This window comes from Arachis duranensis, chromosome 1 (genome assembly GCF_000817695.3).
Source record: "Arachis duranensis cultivar V14167 chromosome 1, aradu.V14167.gnm2.J7QH, whole genome shotgun sequence".
NCBI lineage: Eukaryota > Viridiplantae > Streptophyta > Magnoliopsida > Fabales > Fabaceae > Arachis > Arachis duranensis.
In genome coordinates, this window is record NC_029772.3 from 2468672 (window position 1) to 2491406 (window position 22735).

The 22735-nt window shown below is 32.0% G+C and overlaps 2 protein-coding genes across 3 annotated transcripts in view; both read right to left on the minus strand.

The window, feature by feature from the left end:
* LOC107488249 (naringenin 8-dimethylallyltransferase 2, chloroplastic) overlaps positions 1-22735 on the minus strand; it is a 106922-nt gene that overhangs the window by 55417 nt on the left and 28770 nt on the right. The window lies entirely within an intron of this gene.
* LOC107483497 (homogentisate phytyltransferase 1, chloroplastic) lies at positions 3847-20363 on the minus strand. Of its 2 annotated transcripts, XM_052254750.1 has the most exons (8): positions 20332-20363; positions 18896-18985; positions 9316-9417; positions 8913-9008; positions 8375-8446; positions 8189-8284; positions 4842-4946; positions 3847-3993 (listed from the first exon to the last, which is right to left on the minus strand). In XM_052254750.1, the coding sequence occupies exons 1-8, from the start codon at positions 20332-20334 to the stop codon at positions 3952-3954; spliced, it is 606 nt and encodes a 201-aa protein (XP_052110710.1). In that variant the 5' UTR covers positions 20335-20363; the 3' UTR covers positions 3847-3951. The 2 variants fall into 2 exon arrangements, with proteins under 2 accessions (XP_052110710.1, XP_052110715.1); XM_052254755.1 differs by lacking the exon at positions 9316-9417.

Below are 22735 nucleotides of genomic sequence, written 5' to 3' on the forward strand. Positions count from 1 at the left end.
TAAACGAGAATAAAAGTGAAATTAGGATTATTTTTGATATAGGATTACAAATTTTTTTTTTCTTGTTGAGCTTCTTTTGCAGTTCATATGCTAATTGGATGGTACTCTTGTTAGTTATCTAGCAGGATTGATTAACTAAACCTGTATGTTTGACAATCATGCGTTACATTAGTCTCTCGTTCTTTTCCGTTAGTGACTCATCAGGTCGTTAGTGAATTAGGCAATTAGCATTTCTTCTACCATTATTAGGGTGACAAACGGGGTCAAAACTTACTGAGTCGGGTCACGTAACTCACCAAAAAAAAGCGGACTGGATTAAAAATTTGAGTCTGATATGATAAAAAAAAAATTCGTCTAACTTACACCACCTAATCCGTAAGTTTTGGTGCGTTTCGGCAGGGTGGGACAAACTTGTCCGGCGGGCTTGTGGCTTTAAATGATAATTGAATTTGAAACGTTATTTTTGTGCTTTATTTAAAATGTTTGTTCATTTTACTTTTAAGTTATAATTTGGATTATATTTGATTGATTAGAAATTTAGACAATATTAGTTATATATTTTGAACAATGTTTATTTTATTTTGAACAATGTTAATTTTATTATTTTATTTCAAAAAACTTACTTGATGATTATGTTTATTAAATATTTAAAATTATAAAAACTTTAATATTTATAAATTTAAAAATTATAAGTTTGTTGAAATATTTATAAAATTATATATTTTTTAATATTTAAAGTTGAATAATTTTTTAAAAAAAAGAGAAAATTAATAGACTTAAATTCGCCAACCCATCAATCCACCGTCAGAAGGGACGGTGTTTAAATTTGGGATCATCCCATTAGGTAGGATAAGGGCGGACTAACCTGCCACATGACGAAATTTTGGTGAGATGGGACAGGCTAGCTTCCCTGTCACCCCTATCTGTCATGCCTAACACTACAATAGTTGGTTAAGGTGGCAAATAAACTTTAGTAACTCAAGGTTGTTCATCTCCCTTTTATAACCCATCCTCCTTTAATGTCAAATCATAGAATTTCTCTTCATAACTATGGAAGCGTGATTAGTTATGAGAGTCAGGCACCAAGGAGCTCAATTCGGTCAACCATGAGGACCTCAATCACAGCAGGGTCGTGAGGGTGAAGTGATGGTGTGGTTGTGTTCTTGTTCTATGTTGGTTGTATAAACTCAACCCCTGATACTGATGTCTCAATTCCAATGTTATTTTGAGTCCATTTTCATTATCTTTCTTCTTTCCAATATGCTCCGACAAACTCAAGAATTTTTGCTAGAGTCAGCTTCCATGATTATTCCTATTCTAAAATATTTGCTCATGAATACCTTAAAGAGTAGAGAATTCTTCTTGGTCAATAATTTAATCTCTAACACTATTTTGCAAGCATTGCCTAACATTTTGATCTTTAAAACCCATTCTACCAATTAGTTTTGGTTTGTTTAGAATATTCTACCTTGTTTAGTAAATTTTTCTCTTGTTTAAATTTTTTTTTCCAACATTAAAATAAGATTTAGCATTAAGTTTTCGCTACTCACAACCTAAGAGCTTAATAAACTTTTTCACACTTATTTCATTTTAGAAAAAAAATTCTAAACAAAGCTCTACTCCACCTTTTTATGCGTTTTCTAGCCATGTCAACCATTACCTCAAAATCTATCGCTTCATCGACCTCAAAGGTCACCTTCACCATAACCTGTTATCACTATTTATCCCACTCAATTCACATGAATAATGTTGGGTAATCAATTTTTTTCAGTTAATATTAATTAACATTTTAAAAATGATTTTGCTTATTTTAAATTTTAGACCTAAAATCACAAATTTTTAGTACTATACCCTAAAACTTAAAATTGGTTAACATTAGATAACTAAAAGTTAATTTTCTATGCTTTCTCATCCATATGAGATTACACAAGCTTATTCATCAAGTTCTGCATAGCACTTTCATAAATTCAAAATCTTCATGTTAAATTGCTTATGTTGATAAGAAACCAAAGAATTTACTATTAAAGTTGATGAATTTAGACAAAAGAATAAGTTCAGATAAATGTTATCAGAGAAAATCTAAGAGAGAATTAACAGATTGATGGATATTCTGTAAGCTCATAGAAAATTTTGTACTCAAATTAAAGTTATAACTCGATCTATACAATAAATCCTGTGATTTATATTACAGAAAATTTTGTACTCAATTTTGTAAGTAGATTTAATCGTGATCACTGTTTAGTTTGAGAAGACTTGAAAAAATAATATATCTAAAGTTCTTAAATCTTTGTGATATGAGTTATTGGCTAGCCTGAAAAGGTTTTAGAAAATAATATCTAAATCTCTCATATTATTGGCTCTAAGTTGTAGTAGCTTGAGAAGGTTAGTATAAATACTCTCTTAACTCATCACTTTACTTTTGAATAAAGTTTTATATTTAGGTTTAATTACACTGTTGGTCCTTATAATTTCGTAAAATTTTTAATTAGGTCTCTATTTTTTTTCTTTTTAATTGGATTCCTGTACCATTTTTCTTTTCAATTAGATCCTTCTTGACAGTAATTGGTTTAACTTTATAGGGATCCAATTTAAAAAAAAAAAATTGGTATAGAGACCCAAATAAAAAGAAAAAAAAAGTATAGAGACCTAATTAAAAGTTTTGCGAAACTATAGAGACCAATAGAGTAATTAAACATTATATTCATTTTAACTCGATATCTGTTTATCTACAAGCACTTAAAGTTTTTCAAAATTCAATTCTAACATATAATTCCTGCTACTCGTAAGCCAAAATCTTGATAAGCCTTTTTTAGATTTGTTTTTATTTTAGAAAAATATGTTTAAATACATTTCAACTCCTTTTTTCGTAAATCTTTGAGCTATTTTTGTTCCGTCTAAATTTATGATTTGATATGAAGTGTGCTCCATTGCTGCTATGAATTGATCAAAGAATCAAGCATTAACAACTCGATGTTGCACAAATCCACAAATTAAGCTCGAATTCACAAAATCCTTCTAAAAAGAACAGAGAAAAATCCATTTTTTGGTGCACAAACTTGTTGATTACACCATAATAAAAAATTTTCTGAACAACACACTTGAGCACATAGTTAATACTTTTCAATAAAATTTTAATTTTCTATTTAATCTCTATTGATCTTCAAAATCTCTATCTGTTGTTAAGCTAGGGGTTTTGGAGTTAACAATTAGTTCTACTTAATTTGTTCATAATTGTGCCTCTTGATACTTCATGAGGCTGATTTTTCTTTATATGAAAAAAATTTTGGTGGTTTTTTTGGAAATGGGATTATTTAGTGTAATTACAGATGATAAATTTTGTAGGTGTGAAGTCAACACGTGGGAAGCGTGTTGCAATACGTGGGGGCGTGCTGGATACGTAGCAGCATCCTAGCCAACACGTGAGAGACGTGTTGGACACGTGGCAACATATTGACCAACACGTGGGGACGTGTTGCAATACGTAAAAGGCGTGCTAAATGATTTCCACAATACTGTAATACACTTCAAATATCAATATTCAACCAAAATACCATTCTTACTTCCATATTAAAAATAATTTCTGACTTCATGACTCCATATAATGTTTTTCAAGTTCACATTATATTTGTACTTGTTCTTTATTGAAAACCTAGTTTCATGCAATGAATTTTTGAAATTTTGTCTTTAGATGCTGTTTAATTTATACATATGTGATTAAAGTTTTCTTATCCAAAATTATAAGACATACATCCAAATAGTTCCCATTTGATACTAAAGCACAATACCATTGACGAAAAACAATAATTACTAAGTTTATGTATATAAATAATATATAATCAACCTGGGTAACTTTATATCTAATGAAATTATTTTTTGAACCAATATACATATAGCAGATGGAAAATTAAAGTTTGCACTATTTATTATATGAATAATACTACTTGTGCATCTTCATCTCACGAAATGTATAAGGATGTTCTCCACCCAAAGAAGCTGAAAAAATAAAATAAAATAAAACAATTGAATTAGTAGTAACTCATAGTTCACACGCATTCATAATTTTGATCAAGATTAACTTTTAAAGGGTATGAATACCACAGGCATGCTTGAAAGGTACATATATAAAATCTTTAATTTTAAAGAGTATGTTAGGGTTTTTATTTTTTGTATTGTACTACAAGTGTTTTTCAATAACGTGGAAACTTAGTGTATTTTTATTTTGTATGGATGCTACAAATCTGAAAATCAGATTTATGATTTTTATTTTTTATTTTTTAAAAAATTTACAAATCTGAGGGTCGAATTTGTATTCCAACACTAAAATTTTTTTTGAACAAGCATGGGATCCTTCAATTTGATTTTTTTTTATTTTTTATCCAAAATCGACCCTCAATTTTTTACCCCGTCCAAAACCGATATTTAGTTTTTTTTTTTTTATCTCTACCCAAAATTTGACCTTCACTTTTCTACTCCTACCTAAATCTAGATTTGTAGTTTCTAATTAAAAAAAAAAATCTCCATATCCATAAAAACACATTAACTTTCCATAACTATGCATAACACACTCCTTTAATCTACTACCAAAAAAATTAATCGAGTATGTTATCCATAATTATATTGACATTGTGGAATTGGTTGCAGTTTTTACATTTTTTTTCTCTTTTTCATTTTTCTTTTGTGTTTTTTGGAAAGTAGAAATAAATGTGTTTTAACTTATTTCTCAAAACAAAGAACAAGTGTTATTAAAAATACATAATCAACTTATGATATAACTTTCATTATGAAAAATATTGGATTCACCTAGTTCTCATATTACTTTATAGTGTAAAGTTATTGCATACCTTATAGATAAACATATAAAAGGCTTGGGAGGCATCTTTGCTCTTTAAATCAACAGAATTAGCACGAAACCATAAAATTATAGCCATGATTCCATGAGCTAAGACCTAACAAATTGAATGATATATACAATAAAATCAAAACTTTATTACAATAATGAAGTAAGCTTGCTTTCACTTGACATTAATAAAGTTCTCTATGGAGGTGCATATAAAATTGGTTCCTAAATTAGTATCTTAAACTCCTAATTTCGTAGCGTGTTAAACGAATCGATGAAAATGTAAGGTAAAAAATATTTCAAGACCTCAAGTTAATATTTTAATACTATCCTTCTAGTAAATAAAAGATAGAGAAAAACTCAAAACAGTCCTTGACAATTATTTCAAAAGACAATGAAGTCCTTGACAAAAAAAAAATACCAATTCGATCCCTAAGCTTTACTTTTATGGGACTTATTAGTTTATGTGCCAAAAAAAATATCAGTCCCAAAAAAAAGATCAGGGGTCGAATTGGATGAATTTTTTTTTTTGGCACAGGGACTAATCAGCCCCAAAAAAAAGATCAGAGGTCGAATTGGATTTTTTTTTTCTTGGAGCCTCATTGTCCTTTCCAGATAATTGTCAGAAGTCGGGTAGGGTATTCACTCTAAAAGATATAACTCAAACATGTTTTATAGATTTTGGAATTATACTAACAAGCAATATTGAAGTTTTATTATTTAATTAATTGAAACAATTAGGGAATTGAGGAATTCCACTAGAGCTAACATAAAGTAATTTATCTTTGTATGATTCTGGTGAAAGTCCTAAGGCCGCTAGAAAGTTCTTATGATAATCGTAATTTGCCGGAATTTCGGAATCCAAGAATGATTCTTTCTTTGCTAATTGACAACAATGTGGTAGCGCCGGAGGCGTGGGTTTCATTCTTCATCGGAGGGAAGGGAACCGAGACGAGTGACGAAGGGGAAGGAAAAAGGGAAATTGCTAGGGATGTGCGGTTTGAGAATTAGGGAAGAAGATGAGAAACAAAAAAAAAAGATTAGGGGTTTTTAGAAAATTAAATTTGGGGAGTTTTTAAATTTATAAATATTAAAAGTGGGTATTTTTTATAATTATGATAATTGTTGACTGAGACGACACTCCTAAATCTTAATTTTAGGTAATTGATGGCGAGTGACTTTTGTTAAAGAGGTAAATATCAAATCAGTATCCGAAAGATTTTGGTGTTGACAAAATAATACCTGACTTTTGTTATTAACAAAATAATCCTTAAATGATTTTAAAATTTGACAAGCGTATCCCGAAGCTCGTCGAAACACATTTCCGACGAGAAAGATGCTGAGGTGGCCACCGAAAAATTCAAGATGAAATTTTTAATTAATTAATTAACCAGTCCAACCTGAAAAATCTAAAATTTCCCTTTCTGAACCCTAATCCCCCCTTCCTTCCCCCTTTTGAACCCTAACCTCTCTCCTCTCCAACGTACTCTCTCATTCATGAGTTGCCATAAACCTGAAAATTCTCCTGAACCTTAATCAAACAAAAGATTCTCCCTCCCCATCACACTCTCACTTTTTCAACCATGAATTGTTTTAAATTTGTAGATTAATTTACAATTCAAAAAATTAATAACAATAAAACTCAAAGAAATACAAACAGATTCATATATAATAATCAAAATAAAATAAAATAAAATAAAACTCAACACAAAACACCACAAAAGTAAGAGGCAAATTTAGACCAGGCCAGAAGAATAAGAGACACAGGAGGCACGACTGGACGGAGCCAAGATAGAACACAGACAGAGGAGGTAGGGCAACGACTGGCAGTGAGCAACGAACAGCTACGAGCGGCGATTGGTGGTGAGGCAGCGAGCAGAGGTGACAGAACCAAGGCCGATGAGTAAGACGCTACTGTTATGTGTGTCTGTTGTTATGTTTGACCATAAGGAGGGAAGCGAGCCACTGCGAAGCACATACCTACGAGGTGACATTGAGGAGACAACAGCGAAGGTGCAGGGATAACGGAGAGTGGGTTTAGGCAAGGCGACAGCGGTGAAGGCGCACGGACGACGTGACGCCGACGGAAGAGACAGACGACACAGGAGTTGGCAGACGCAGAAGACCCGACGACGAGTTGGCGACCATGCGGTGACGGTGACAACAGCTCTGTGAGACTGAGAAGGTTGAGCTCTACTATTGTTTTGGAGAGAATGCGTTAAGAGTGTGAGAGAATGCATTGGGGAGGGGGGATTAGGGTTCAAAGGGGGAAGGGAGGGAGATTAAGGTTCAAAACGGGATTATATTCTGGATAATTAATTAATTAAAAATTCCATCTTGGATTTTTCGGTGGCCACCTCCGTATTCTTCTCATCGAAAATGTGCTCTGGTGAGTTTAGGGACACGCTTGTCAAATTTTAAAATCATTTAAGAACTATTTTGTCAATAACAAAAGTCAGGTACTATTTTGTCAGCGCCAAAATCTTTTAGGTACCAATTTGGTATTTACCTCTTTGTTAAATTTTAAAATCTTTTGGGATGGCTGGTGACTTTTGTCAAATTTTAAAATTTTTCGAAAATTAAGTACTATTTTGTCAATATCAAAATCTTTCAAGTATCGATATGATATTTACATCTATTTTTCTTAGAACTATTTCTTCAAATGGCTACTTATTATAATGTGTTTTAGAAAATGATTTTGTCCACAAAATCTATTTATTTATTTTTTATATTAGGGAAAAGAATATTCTTCCTACCAAGCGCTTCCATAAAAAAATAGTATTTTAATGACATATTAGATAAAATAGACAAAAGACTACTTTTGAAATTTATATATATTTAGTATTCTAATTGAAATATAAACGTTTAAGGAGATAATTTTAAAATTATTAAACTTTTAGTTATCCATAAAAATTTTAAACGCTAATAAATTTACTCACAAAAAAATAAAATTAAAATTGTAGTCATAAAAAATGAGTTTAACATGACAATTTTTCAAATCCTAAAATATTATCTAAAATCTTTAAATTACCTTTTTTTTTTATCTAACCTAATCCACTTTAATCCTTAACTCTTTAACACCACTAAAATTTTTTAGATCTCATCTACAACTGTCAATGCTACTTTCACCGCAATTCAGAAATTAGGTTAAAAAGAATAATTTAAAATTTTTAAATAATTTTTTAAAATTTAAATAATTATTGTACATAATCTATCTTTTATGGATATAACTTTAATTTTATTCTTCTATAAATAAATTTATCAATATTTAAAATTTTATGAATAAAAATAATAGTTTACACCCGAAATAAAATTATAAGTTGTACAAGTAATATAAATATAGCACGTTACCGTGAAAATTTTACTCCATAAGAAGGGAGATATTGCTCCCATGATAATGGCAATTCCATAAGCCATTTCAAGGAGTAAAACACATGTCCAGAATACCTAAAAAAATTAACAAGAAAGAGTTTAGAAATATGATAACATAACATATATAATCATGAGGTATTGCATACTCATAGGATGAGAAAATACCAGCTTTGGACCTAAGCGTACTGACAAAGTTTGTATACCCGCTGCTTTGTCTCCTTCAATGTCGGGTATGTCCTGTTTTATGCCAACAATATTGCTATATTAATTAGGAGAGAAAATTAAAGCAAAAGACCCATTAGTGCTAAAAGTATCTAAATTTTAAGGATTAAATTCTTTAATAACTCTTATAATTTTACTAAATTTATAATTGAGTTTTTATACTTTAAAATTAAAAATTTTAAATTAAATTTTTATATTGATTTTAAATTTGTAATCATATCTTTATCGTTCCAAAACATTTAACTTAATAAAATATATTGAGACGACATATTCACTAGTAGTGTGAGATAAATAAAAATATTTTTGTAATGTCTATTATTAAAAAAAATTTAATTACAAATTTAAAAATAATGTAAGTTAAAAGATTCAATTAAAAACTTTTAAAATACAGAGATAATCTAATTACAAATTTAAAAAAATAAGGACTAATAGAATAATTTAAACAATTTTAAACCTATACATAAAAATAAAGATTTCTTACCTTAGACAACATAATGACTGAATAGTAAAAGCTCATTACCAAAATGGTAAAGACTATTGATCTTGGAAATATAGTTGTCTTCTCGAGAACATAAGTCTAGAACAAAAAATTTCATTTGAATCCAAAAATACATTAGTCTTCTTTGAATACCAGTTTGCTACATTGAAAATTGAATTATGCAACAAATCTAGTATTGTTAACTCAAAAATGTTTATGCTTGTTGGTTCATTCCTTCCTTTTAATTCTCTCTAAGATGCTAGTTGCAAATATTTTTTTCAAGAATTTGACCAACATGAGTAAAATGTGAAAATGTGATTCTTTTAAATGCACATGCTAAAGCTAATGGGTGCACCCTCACTATCAATTATATGCCTCTAAATAGCATAATTATGTAAAGTAATACCTTCATATGAAGAAAAGGTGCAACATTATTTGCTATTAGCATAGTTGGTACAGCTGACAATAGTGTAGAAATTGTAGATTTCTTCCACCTTAACAGTGGCAACTGAAAGTTTTTAGATATAACATGGTTATAATATAAAACAATCATTAATGTATTCACCATAAAATTAATATTATATATATATATATATATATTTTTGGTTTCTCACGGTATCCCCCAACCCGACAGGCCAAGGACTAATCCGTTGCGTATTGGAGCTCCATTTAAGGGTCTGCCGCTGGCCAATGTGTTGCTGCATGCACAAGGCGGGATTCGAACCCCCGACACTTGCTTAAGCGGACGAGTGAGCTGACCACTCAACCAACCCAAGTTGGTTATTAATATTATATATATGAGAACATTAAAAAGTGTATGTGCGTTGAGCCAATACATTTAAATCCTCGTAACATAAATAAAAGTATACTTTTTGTTCTCAACGTTTTCGAAATTAGGGTTTTCACGGAGGGTGAAAAGTGAGTCTGATGATATTATATTCGATTCGATGGACAGAATGTAGATTGGATTAAATTTTTGGCTATATCTGATCTGATCTGATCCATGTACAACCTTAAGTGAAATGGAAATGAATCTAAATGACCAAAAAAAAAGATTAGTGTTAGAGATCTAACCATAAAAAAATAATGTCCCCCTTTTCAAGTGGTGATGAAGATTTTATATGAACATGATCAATTGCGGAAGATGACAATCTACTTAAATTACAACATAAAGTCAAATAGATTTATCAGTGAATAGAAATACTCATCAAAGATTTATTAAAACAAGCTCCATTGTTTTTGAGACCGCCAAGTAAGGCACACCTAGGAATATAGGGGATGGTGGAAAGCACTCTTTTGGAAAGATATCTAGATTATGTCCTTATCCATTTGTTAGTGCCTTCCATGGTTATTTGATCTCGAGCCAACAAAATTCTTGCATTATTGACATGGGGTGATGAAATGAGTATGAGTAGGAATGACCTTTGGAGTAGAATTACCGAGAAATGTTAGAGGATATCAGAATTTATTATTTTTTATTATTATTTAATTATTAATTTAATTTTTTTAGTTTAATAATTCAATAATATATTTTATCTCATATTTTTAAATATTGATGGTTAACTGATTATCAAAAGGTGGATACTTAGGTGAAGTCGACTTCACGTGAAGTTGATATATAAGAGTCGTTAGGTGATTTGATTGATTTGACTAAATTTTCATCCAACAACTCTCAAGTATCAACTTCACGTGAAGTCGACTTCACTTGAATTTTCACCTTATTAAAAATAAGAAATTCTGATCACTCTCTAACATTTCTCTAGAATTATAATGAGAAGAAAGAGCAAGTTTAAGAGCTAATGAGTATTATCAATTCTAGGCGATAACTTTTGGGATAGAATATACGTTTTAATTTGTTGGGTATTTGACCCTAACAAAGAGTATTCAGTGAGCTACTTTTCTTTCTAGGTATATCCTATTAGCTTTAAGGAAGTAAAATATTTTTGGAATGGAGTGGCTCCATGAGTAAAAATGATTGCATATGTTTTGTTCATATTCAAAGGCTAAATACCAAAAAAAGACTTTGTAGACTACACACATAAGGTAATATAGAGATTTTAAAGTGATGGGATTTTACTTTTGTATGCATGAGACTCCATGGGCTGTGCTTAATGAATGGAAAGAGATAAGGTTGCTCGACTTGAAGAAAAAATTGTGGGTTACTTTATCATTGGGGAAAAGGACAAATTAGTTCCTGAGTTTTTAAATCGTGGACAAATCCATCTCTGAAGATCTAAAAATACTAAAACACCCTTTACTATTCAAAACGTGTGACGGATCGATTCTTCCATACAAAATGCTCTCCCAGACGTAACGGAGAGGGGTGATCTGTCGCTTAGGTGGCGTGTGTTGGGTCTAGGTGTCAAGACGGGACCGTTGAGGAAGCTTGGTGTGGCCGTTTAGAAAAAATTTTGGACAAATAGGTCCTTATGATTCAAAACGGCAACGTTTTGAGAATGTTGGCTGAAGTCCTTGAGTTTCGTCATAATTCCAAAGAAGCCCATATGAATCACAAATAATTACCTGATGTCCTAGAACTCATATGTATGATCTTTTTCCCTTCAAAAAAACTGATTGATCTTCTTCCCTTCGTCGTCTTCGTGTAACGTTGCGCCAGTGAAGCTTCGTTAGTGGAGTTGTGGGTGTCATCTATAGTGGTAAATACCCTTATTGCAAAACTGAATGTGACTGTTACTTTTGAACGTTATCTGCTGTGCATGTCGCAGGTTGGGGTTTAGGTGTAATGTAGTGTTGGGAGGGACATGAAGATGTGTTGTGTGTGGTTTATGGCTTAGGTAGTTGTGTATTTGCTAATGCTTAGTGGTAATTGTTGAGTCAAACAATGATGCAGATGGTAGATATTTTCGTGATTCCTGTTTTCCATCATGGGGCTACTTTCAAAGGACTCCAACTGGTGAGTTAGTGTATCTCGATGGTAAGGTTGAGAGGTTCCCCCCCTCCCATGGACTTGGATTTTGTAAATTTCGGTGATTTGATAACACTGCTCAAAGGACTGGGATATCAATCATACAAGGAGGCATACTGGTATGATCCAAAGAGCAAGGATATAGAGTCAGGGTTGCATGTTCTGAGGGGAGATGCATGCATCAACCAGATGCGCCAAGCAAAGATGACAAACAAAGATACTGATGAGTTCTATATATTTTTCGATCATCCTATTGATGACCCAGAGCCTGTAGATTGTGCTGGTAAGGAAAATATTGAGGTAGAGGAAGATGATGTTCGTGTCGAGGTGGATGAATTGGGTGAGTCGTCGACGGAGCACGATAGTTATTAGAGCGCAGAGGATGAGCCGTATGAACCTCCACCTCCCGGTACTGAAAGTAACAGTGATAGTGGGGAAAATGTTGTCAATGGGTCTGTGTCTGGCAGAGGGAAGAGGAAACAAGTGTCTCATTCCTCTAAGAGAACCCATCAGCCAAGTAAGCAACCCAAGAAGCAAGCACGACGTGTGTCTCAAAGAACAAGGTTTGCTGCAAGAAAGAAAGGGCCTGCCCATGAGCCCGAGAAAGGTGGGCCTGGTGGACAGCCCAGTGGAGATACGTCTACAGGGAAGCCCAATAGATCTAGGCCTGCAACAGAGCCCAATAGGGCTAGAGGACCAAGGCCAGCACTGGTAGACTACATGAGTGATGTAGACACGGATGGTGATGATATTGTATGGAAGTATGAATCTGAAGAGCTCCATACACCCGTTTCTTCTGGGATGAGGGAAAGAAACATCAGTGGCCTGAGTTCAATGACCAATATAGTTTCGGAAAGGGAAGATTTGAGCTTGGAACAAGGTTTGCAACAATTGAGAGGTTCAAAGAAGTGGTAAAGGATACCTTCATTGCTGAAGGCCGGGAGTTGGTTTGGATCAAGAATGACAGGAAAAGAGTCAGGGTTGGGTGCAAGAACGAAGAGTGTGCTTGGATTGCCCACTTGTCTTACAATCAGCAACTACAATGCTTCCAAGTCAAGACGTATAGAAACGAGCACATTTGTGCAAGGGACCTTGAAAGCAACGCTGCTGATCAACACCGGATCAGTAAAAAGGTGGAGAAGAGGATGGAAACACACCCGATATGACAACTCATGAAGCTATTGATTTTCTAAGAGAGGAATTTGACTTTACTGCACACACAAAGATGGTGTATAGAGCTGTGAAGGAGGCAAGGGAGAGGATGATGGGTAACGAAAGGCAACAGTACAAAAAAATTGAGGGATTACTTATTAGAGATACATAGAAGTAACCCTGGGTCTTCTGCATTACTAGACCTGATTCCTCAGCCTCAAGCAACCCCTATGTTTGACAAGTTGTATGTTTGTTTTGAGGCATGCAAGCAGGGATTCAAGAGTGGCTGTAGACCATTGATCCACTTAGATGGAGCATTTCTTAAAACATACCATAGGGGACAACTACTTTCTGCTATTGCACAGGATGCTAACAACCAGTTCTACGTGGTTGCATATGCAGTTGCAAGATCAGAGAACAAAGAATCTTGGAAGTGGTTCCTAACATGCTTACAGTAGGATATTGGTGATGTAGCCAACCACGGTTGGAATTTTATATCGGATCAACAAAAGGTTAGTTTCCTTTTTGTCATTCCCTGTTTGTTGTCTCAGTCATTTACTGGATTATATATTGATGTAAACATGGCTTGATGCCTTCATTGTTGCTAGGGACTGCTACCTGCACTGAAAGAGGTAATGCCTGGTGCACATGTCAAAAACTGCGTCATGCATATGTGGAAGAATTTCGTAAACCAATTCAAGGATCTGTATATAAGAGAAATAGTCTGGGACTATGCTAGATGCACCACCATCTCAGAGTTCAAGACAACCATGGAAAGACTGAAAGTAGTGAACAAAGATGCTTGGGCCTACCTTATGAAATTTGAACCTGCTACCTGAGTTAGAGCATACTTTAGCCATGGTCCCAAAGTCGACAACCTAACAAACAATATATGCGAGTTGTTTAACGCAAAGGTGGTGAAATACAGATGCAAGCCCATACTTACAATGTGCGAGGAATTACGGTGCTATGTGATGCGACGAATGGTTCAACACAAGAAACTTCGGGGGACTCATGAAGGGAAACTGGTACCAGTGCAAGAGAAAAGGCTACATAGGCTTATCAAACCAAGCAACAAATGGACATCGGAGTGGATTGGTGATAACGAGCGCAAACGGTTTGAAGTCACTTACAAGGGATCCAAAGTTGATGTGGATCTGATCAAACACAGCTGCTCGTGTAACAAATGGCAACTCACTGGTCAATCAGGTTCCTGAATTTCAATTTTAACATGCTGTGCATTTTTTTTAATTTTACCATGCTGTGAATTCATAGTTGATGTGAGTTTCAATTTTAATCATAGATGATGTTAACCATGCTGTGAATTTGGACATGCTTGGTGTGAATCTAATTAACATGCTGTGAATCTGTTGATGTTAACTATGCTGTAATTCTTGATAATTTAATCATGTTTATGCCATTCTGCTGTTGTGAAACTGCTGTCCTGCCGTGAAGGGATACCGTGCATTCATTCCATAGCAGCAATAAAAAAACGGCATGATAATCCCGATGATTATGTCCATCCATGGCTATGTATGGAGTCCATTAGAAAGACATACGAGCACTTCATCTAGCCAGTAACGAGTGAGGAATACTGGACAAGGTCTGAGTTTACTAAGCTTGCTCCACCTGTGTTAAAAAGGCCAATTGGACGTCCCAAGGTGCATAACAGACAGAAAGACCCAGTTGAGGCTGTTATTGATGGTGACAAGTTGAAGAGGAGTTTCTATGTCACATGTAACAAGTATGGTGAGAGGGGACACAACTACAAGATGTACAAAGGGGCCCCATCCAACCCAAACTGGAAGCCAAAGACCAAAAAACCAAGAACAAAGGCCAAGGATTCTCAATCACTTGTGGTTCTACCTTTGTCGCAGTCAGCCCCCGAGGAAGAGGTAGCCTTTATTTTATCAGAGGTTGTCCCCCCGATAATAAATTCAAGGATTTAAGTGTCTATTTAAGTATTTTTAGATCTTCAGGGATGGATTTGTCCACGATTTAAAAGCTCAAGGACTAATTTGTCCTTTTTCCTTACCATTGTTTGGAATATTTGAAAACTAAGAAATAGAATAGTTTTATAGGATATAAACCAAAATGAATACTTAAAACGGTAAACATAAAGTTAAGTCTTGAATGATAGGTTAAAAGCATAGGTGAAAAATTTTCTTTTTTCTGATAACATGATGATGATCTCAAAACTTTCACATATGTCGAGCTTGGTTAAGACATGAGTATCACTACAAGAAATACAATGACCAAAATATTAGCAACTATTTAAATCGGTCGTTATTTTCATAACTTCTTGTAGTGTTTGGAAGATAGAGAAACTAAGTAATATACATCTATTGGTCCAAATTTAGAGTAAATACTCAACCTGCTCTTGACAATTACTTCGAAAGGACTACGAGGCTCCTAAACAAAAAAAATACTCAACCCCGTCCCTGAACTTTATTTTTATGGGATTGATTAGCCCCTGTGCAAAAAAAAAAAACTGATAAAGGGACTGATACAGGGGCTAATCAGTCTCATAAAACTAAAGCTCAGGGGCCGGATTAGGTATTTTTTTTTGTTAAGGACCTCGTTGTCTTTCGAAGTAATTGTCAAGGGCCGTTTAGGATTTTTCTCCCAAATTTATGACTGGTTGCTATTCGACATTCCTAATGCAATGCCAAAGAGATGTTTGATAGTACCGTATGGACATTGATTTGAGATTAGTATTGACCTAAATGGAGGTAAGCCATATAAATGAGGAAAATTGGTAGAGATGCTCATAGTTTGATTGGTTGTTTAAGATGTTAGTGCTCTTCTTGATATTTGTTGATTTATCATGTATGAGATTATGTGCATGCACTGTGTAGTTTGTTTTGGCTTGTATGAGGTTATGTTGAATGTGTTGTTCTATGCTTATTAGACTATGTTGTAAGGTTGTATGAATCATGTTCATTTGAATTTGGGCTTGATAATCACTTAATTATTGGGAAAAAAAAGCTTTTGACTATAACTTGGAGTAGAATATACTTTTGTATAGAGTTCGAGTGAGTATCTTTAATTTAGAAAGGTATATTTTGTTAACTGTAACGTTTTTTACATGGCAAGCTAAGCATGGCAATTTTTTTTCTAGCGGGATGGGTACTCGTGTGGATTTTACCTGCCGGAGGACGAATCTGGGGCAATTTTTCACCCGTAGGGGGCGAAGACAGAGACCTACAAAATAATGGAGCGGGTTAGGGAGCGAGGTCTCTACCTCACGAGAACCCGTTGAATACCCGTATATAAGAATTGACAAAAATTTTCTTATTATATATATTAGTTTGAAAAACCCTAACTTTAACCCTTCTCTTTTCTGTGTCGTCATCACTCATCATTGCCTCTCCTTCTTTCATATTCTCTCCCTCTCATCGTCATTCGCCACCCTCCTCTGCTCTCATCGTCATTCGCCACCCTCGTCCCCTCTTACTGCTTCCACCTCTCACTCTCAAGGTCATCGCAGAAGGCAGAACCTTTGTCGCTATAGGTCCTTCTCCTTCTCCGTTTTCTTCTCTTTGCCACCCTCCTCCACTTTCATTGCCATCCGGCACCCTCGTCTCTTCTCACTGCTTCCACTTCTCACTCTCAAGGTCATTGCAAAAGGTAGAACCGTCGTGCACCTGAGGACACCGTCACCGCAAAAGGCAGAATCGTCATTGCTCGAGGAGAACCGTCGTCGCTGGAGGCAAAATCATCATGACAGAGGCAGAAGCATCGCCATATTTATTTTCGGTAGAGTCAGAAGCGTTGCCGTATTCATCGTGTCACCATCCAACAAGATCATCAAAAGCAGAATCGTTTCGTTGCAGTCTGGTCTCCAATACCGCCTCTAGCAAGATCGTTCTTCGCCGTTGACCGTTCCGATAAGTCAGCTTCAATGGTTTCTATGATTTTTATTTACCTTGAAATATTTGTTGTTTCTTTCATTAACTATCTTGTAATTTATGTTATTTTCTTTGAATTTCATACAATTATCTTATGATTGTGCTTCATATATATGTGTCTTTGTTTTTTTTAATCATGCACAAGGCTAAAGGAAATTGGAATTGAATTTTTGAAATTTTTGGTTATGTTTTGAGGATTTGCTGCAGGGGATAACTGAATATTTGATATATAAAATTTTGAATGTTTAAAATGTTTGGTTATGTTTTGAAATTGTACTAAAGTTGTTTTAACTTTTGATTGTTTTCTTCTTTTTCATGTAGGATTTAAACAAATCAAAATATACACTGACTAGTCACTACCATTACATGATAAAATTAAAGAAGGCTTAAGATTTATGTTTTTAGAATGTGATGTAAATGTTTAATATTTGAATATATTTGGTTGTTTTATTAATATGTTTGGTACTTGAATGGAGATAATATTTATTGGTAGTTACTATTTAAGTCTTTGAAAATTATATAAATTATGTTTGTAATGATAATTAGAATTATCTTTCTTTTTTTTTCAATTTTTTTCTTTTTTCTGATTTTTTTTAAATTCACAGATATTTAGGTCTTCGGTAGATACAAGATCCTTGTTACTCGTGGCGAAAATGGGGCAAGGACAAGGGATGGATTATGGTGGCAGGGGCGAGAGTTGGGGGATGGATTTGTCCCTATTCTCATAGAAATTCGTTGCCATTCCTAATAAGGACTAAATTACAAAATTTAAAATAGTATAAATGCCTTATTGAAAGCTTTTAAACTATAAAAATTTAATTATAGATTGATAAAATTTTAGAAACTAACCCGAATAAATTAACTTAAAATTAATGAATTTACTGTGAAAGAATATTTTTATTGTAGACCAAGATAATGAAGGTTAGACTTTAGTTTCTCTTTTCCTCTCTAGAGAGATAAAAATCATTAATTATGATTTTGATGGATAGAAATAGAAAATTACAATTTGCTATTTATGAATATAAAAATACTAGTTATGATTGTATCTATAAATTATTTAAAAGTGTATCACATATTTTTGTAAATTATGTCTCAGCCCATTTTAAAGGACATCACCGTATTTAGGGATGGCAAAACTTCCCGAGATGCGGAAATCCCTGTGGAAACTGTCTCGAATGTGGAGAATTTTTTTCGCGGAGATGGGGACGCGGGACAAAATTTTTTCGAGGCAGACACGGAGACCTGAGCTGGAATCCCTGTCCCGTCCCTACTAATCCCCGAAATTCATAAATTTACTTAATTGTCATTAATAGTTTATTTCTCATATATATTTTTTAGTCGTCCATACTCCATTCAACCTCTCTGCAACCACCCCTTCGCCACTCTCTCGTCTCACTGTTCTATCACCCTCACTGCGTCGTTCTCTATATTCGTGGCATTCCTTTCCACAACTCTATCGTCTGACCATTCTTCTCTCTGCTGCCACGTTCCTCACCTCATCCACTGCTCTGTGCTCTGACTCGTTGTGGCATCCCCCACTATGCTATTTTGAAAGAAGTCACCATCTTGTCATTTAGATTTTTTATATAAAATTTTGCTGTTTTTGTATAGAATAAATACTTTCAGCTCTATTCCTATAAAAATTAATAATTAGTCAGAACTATCAGAAAGATAGAGAATGGAATTCCTGAAACTTTGCAAAAAATGGGAATAGGAAACAATATTCTTCCATAACAGAAAATAAAGACAAAAATAGAGAACAAATTTAAAAGCAAGGATGGAGAGCAGAGAGAAATCCTCCGTCCCTGTCCTATCCCGTTGACATCCCTAACCGTATCATCACCCATATAAGAAGAAAAATCATTGTTAGTACATGTCAAATGTTTACATAGCACCTTCAACAATATGTATAGCTATGTATAGTCTTGTTGTCATGTGAGAATAATTTAATAATAATTTAAAACAAAATTTTATTTAGATCAATATAATAAACTTACATTAATTGAATAACTTGTGTTTGCCACAAAATACGTAATGAGACACCATAGTAATGGCTTTGATTTTGCTATCCACCCAAGTCCAAAACTCTGAAGAAACAAAGGGGAAAACATATATAAAGGATAAGTGACATTTTCTATATATTTGTTAACAACAATAATTATCTTTAAATATCTCTTGTTTCTCATATCACAAAATAAATAATGCTATATCATCAATAAAATTTATTATTTTTATCAATATTTTTCCACCTCTAATAAATACTAAAAACTAAATTTTAAAATTTAAATTCTAAATCTAAAAATTAAAATTTTAAATCCTAAATTCTAATGGTATAAAAATAACAAAAAATATTGGCCCTTCGTCCACAAAATTGCTTTAGCAGTTTTTATATTTACAAATTGGTTGTTGTATATACTACCTTAAAATTAGAATGAAGATATTTTTGCCAAATTAAAAATATTGTAAACTTTATTAGATTTGAATATTAACGGAAATGAAGAAGACTATTTTTTTTATTGGTATTTACAGTATCTTTCAATTTAATAGGATAAAAATTAATTCGTTGTTGATCTAAATTTTATTTAAAATATAAAAAAGACTATAAATTATAAAAAATAGGTCTTTTTAGACCTTAGACCCCTTTCCTAATTAAAAAAAAACTACCATTATATGAAGAAACAAATGTTTAAAAAAAAAAGAAAAAAAAAGAGAGAGAAACAACTAGCTAATATAAGGACTAATACTTTAACGGTGCTGTAACAAACAAAATATTATTTGTATACTAAAATTAGTCACTAATATATTTATGTATAAATATATATATAGTCTAATTTATTTTTAATGTGCATTTATATTTTAATATCAACAATGCTAGGGAACTAACTTTATATAAGCCAAGAATCAGCCAACTGGTAAACTAGAGGCACCGGTGACTTTAACCGGATGTTGCTACTGATAGGCAGACGGATGTTTCTTTTTCTTGTAAATTGGATGGTTTTGGATATGATTTATATGTTTCATGTGTTACGCATTAATAAAACATAATTAATTATATGGAACCAACTAATTAATGATCAAAGCATCTGTTCCGTGATTCTCTCCTATCACTAGCATATCTTCTCTCATGTTTTGAACGTAGTCAACAATAATTTAAAAAATAAATTATTAAAACTAATTATAATTAATTATGTTGTTCCATTCTTGGCTGATTATTAGTTGGTTCCATATATTTTTTTATAATATATATTTTATACTAATAACTAATTTTAGTATACACATAATATAATCATGTAACAAATAATTTATCAACTGCATATGTAACTAAAAAAGAAATAGAAATTATATTGCCACATTCTAATGAAATTGAAATTGAATTTAGAAGACATGATATGCATCGATGTGCTGCTAATTAAAAGTAATAACTCAATTGTACCATAAATAAACTTGATATAGTGATAATGACTCCAGNTAATAATAATAATAATAATAAACATATAACATTAATATAGAAAAGTACCATAAACAAATTAAAGTAACTAATAAGCTAAATTGTGTATGTAAAAATAGTGTGACACATATATGTTCACTTATATGTGTTTAAACTTTAAATAAAAGTTGTCAACAGAAGGAAAAGATAAAGCATTGAAATAAAGTTTTTGGGTCTAAAATAAAATGTTTTTGGGTCTAAAATAAAATGTTTGCAACGTTAGGGACTAAATTAGGATTTAAACCAAACGTTGAGAACTAAAATAATATTTTATTTTATAGTTTTAAAAATTTTCCTTTACTAAATCAAGGTATTGGAATTAAATCTATGAATATAAATGATATTACAACAATTTATTAAAAATAAAAAATGTAAGTTAAATTAGAATAAAATGAATATCTTTAAATTTTGAAGAACTAGAAAGGAGGAGTTTAATTAGAAAATTAACAAAATTTTAATCATGTTATATGTATATAAAAAAATCAACTATTAAATCAGTTAAAACTATAAATAATAAAATATTTCTATTAAAATATTTCTATTAAAACAACCTTTGTGAAATCTAAAATTTCACAAGGCCAAGAAGTCCATACCTTATCTATTTGAAGATCAGCTAATTGATTTATGCCAACTGTATACCAATGCAAGAAGATCATAGGTATGATAAACTGAGAAAACAAAAGGTTAATAACACACTTCTGGAGTTATAATTAATAATCATATCTTCTAAGAGAAAAAAAAAAAAAAGAAAAAAACCCTTTCATCTTCTAGGATCACCGAAAAGAAAGAAAGTTAGAAAATATTACAAAATAATACATATCATTATTTTGGGATTGTTTTCAACATCTCCTATCAAGACTCGTAGAAGCGTTCCAATGAAAATACTGTATTCTAAGTAAAAAATATTAAAAAAAATAATTGAGAATCATAATTTATTTTCCTAATTATTCTCTTTAAAAAAAATCTTGAATTTCTTTTATCTTTTTTATGATTTGAAAAAATAACATATATGGTTGGGTTTTGCTCATTTAAATATTAAGAAGATAATTATAAAAATGCATCGAGATAGACTTCCAATTATTACTCTATGTGCATTATAAAATAGTAGCTGTTCATCGTTCAATTACTATATTTTAAAAGAATGACAAAAATTTTGTAAAGATATATTTATTAATAAAAAACATTTTAATATGTTGGATAAGAGAAATTTATATATTATTATAGATCATGTCTACAAACTTTCATGTGAATTTAAAAGCATTTGATATATATATATATAAATCAAGCTATATGTATTTATATTTTAATATATATTTTATATTAATGACTAATTTTAGTGTACACTTAATGAAATCGTTTTTTTTTATCTCATGTAAAAGACGCTAAATGAAAAAGTGTCTTTAACTCAAGAGGCACCAAAACATTAGTTAATTGTACTATTTTCTGAGTTAAAAATGCTTTTTCGTTTAACACATTCTCTATAGGATAAAAAGAAATGTCAACATATGAGAAACAATATAGTATATAAATAAATAGTTTAAAAAATATAACAATTTAATAATAAGTTTGCAAAAGAGTGGCGAATTAATAAAAAAACCAATAGATTATTTCTCGTTGCAAGATGGCATTATTTATGCTGTAGGAAGGGTCAAGTGATTGGAGATTTTTTCTAGCTACTGTTCATACATAAAGCTGCATTTGTTTATAGAAACAGAATATTAAGATAAAAATACCTAAATATAAAATCGTATTTAATAGATAAGACATAAATAAAGATATTGTGTCGAGAGACATGTGTCTTCCTTGACAAAAAAAGTCAGAAAAATACTAACAAAAGACACAACTTATTTTTTATTTTATTATTTTTGTTAATTTTTTATAATTATATTTTTTTATTATTATATTTTTCTTTTCAAATTTTTTGAATAAAAAAATAAATTAAATTTTTATAATTTATTTTTCTTGTCTCAAAAATAAAAGCAGCCTAAGATCCTAAACATATATAAATCTAATTTGTAAAGAATTGTGAATATAGAAGGATGAGGCTGACCTTGAATAAACCAAGAAAAAACTTTGGAGATATATCTGATAAATTTTCCACTGCAAGGAGCGATGCCGAACATATGCTCATTAACTGACCGGACATAAATAAAGTTAGTTTATCCAGAAGACATAAAAATATTTCTTGTTTCTGTATTTTTTTTTAGAGGAAGTTGGGGTGTCTATTAGTTTCGGTTAACTCACAAATTCATGGATATTTTTCCCAATCCAATTAAAAAATTATGGGGTTGGTTGATTTTCAAAAATCATCAATCCATAATATGTGAGTTGATTTGTGAATTTATGGCCA

Bases quoted from the DNA above. Each gene is read 5' to 3' on its own strand.
- LOC107483497 (XM_052254750.1), bottom strand. The intron at 9,009-9,315 runs GTATTACTTTAC...TTTTTGTTCTAG, and splicing joins CACCTTTTCTTCATATGAAG to ACTTATGTTCTCGAGAAGAC. The intron at 3,994-4,841 runs GTATGCAATAAC...TTATTTTTTCAG, and splicing joins TTTATATGTTTATCTATAAG to CTTCTTTGGGTGGAGAACAT.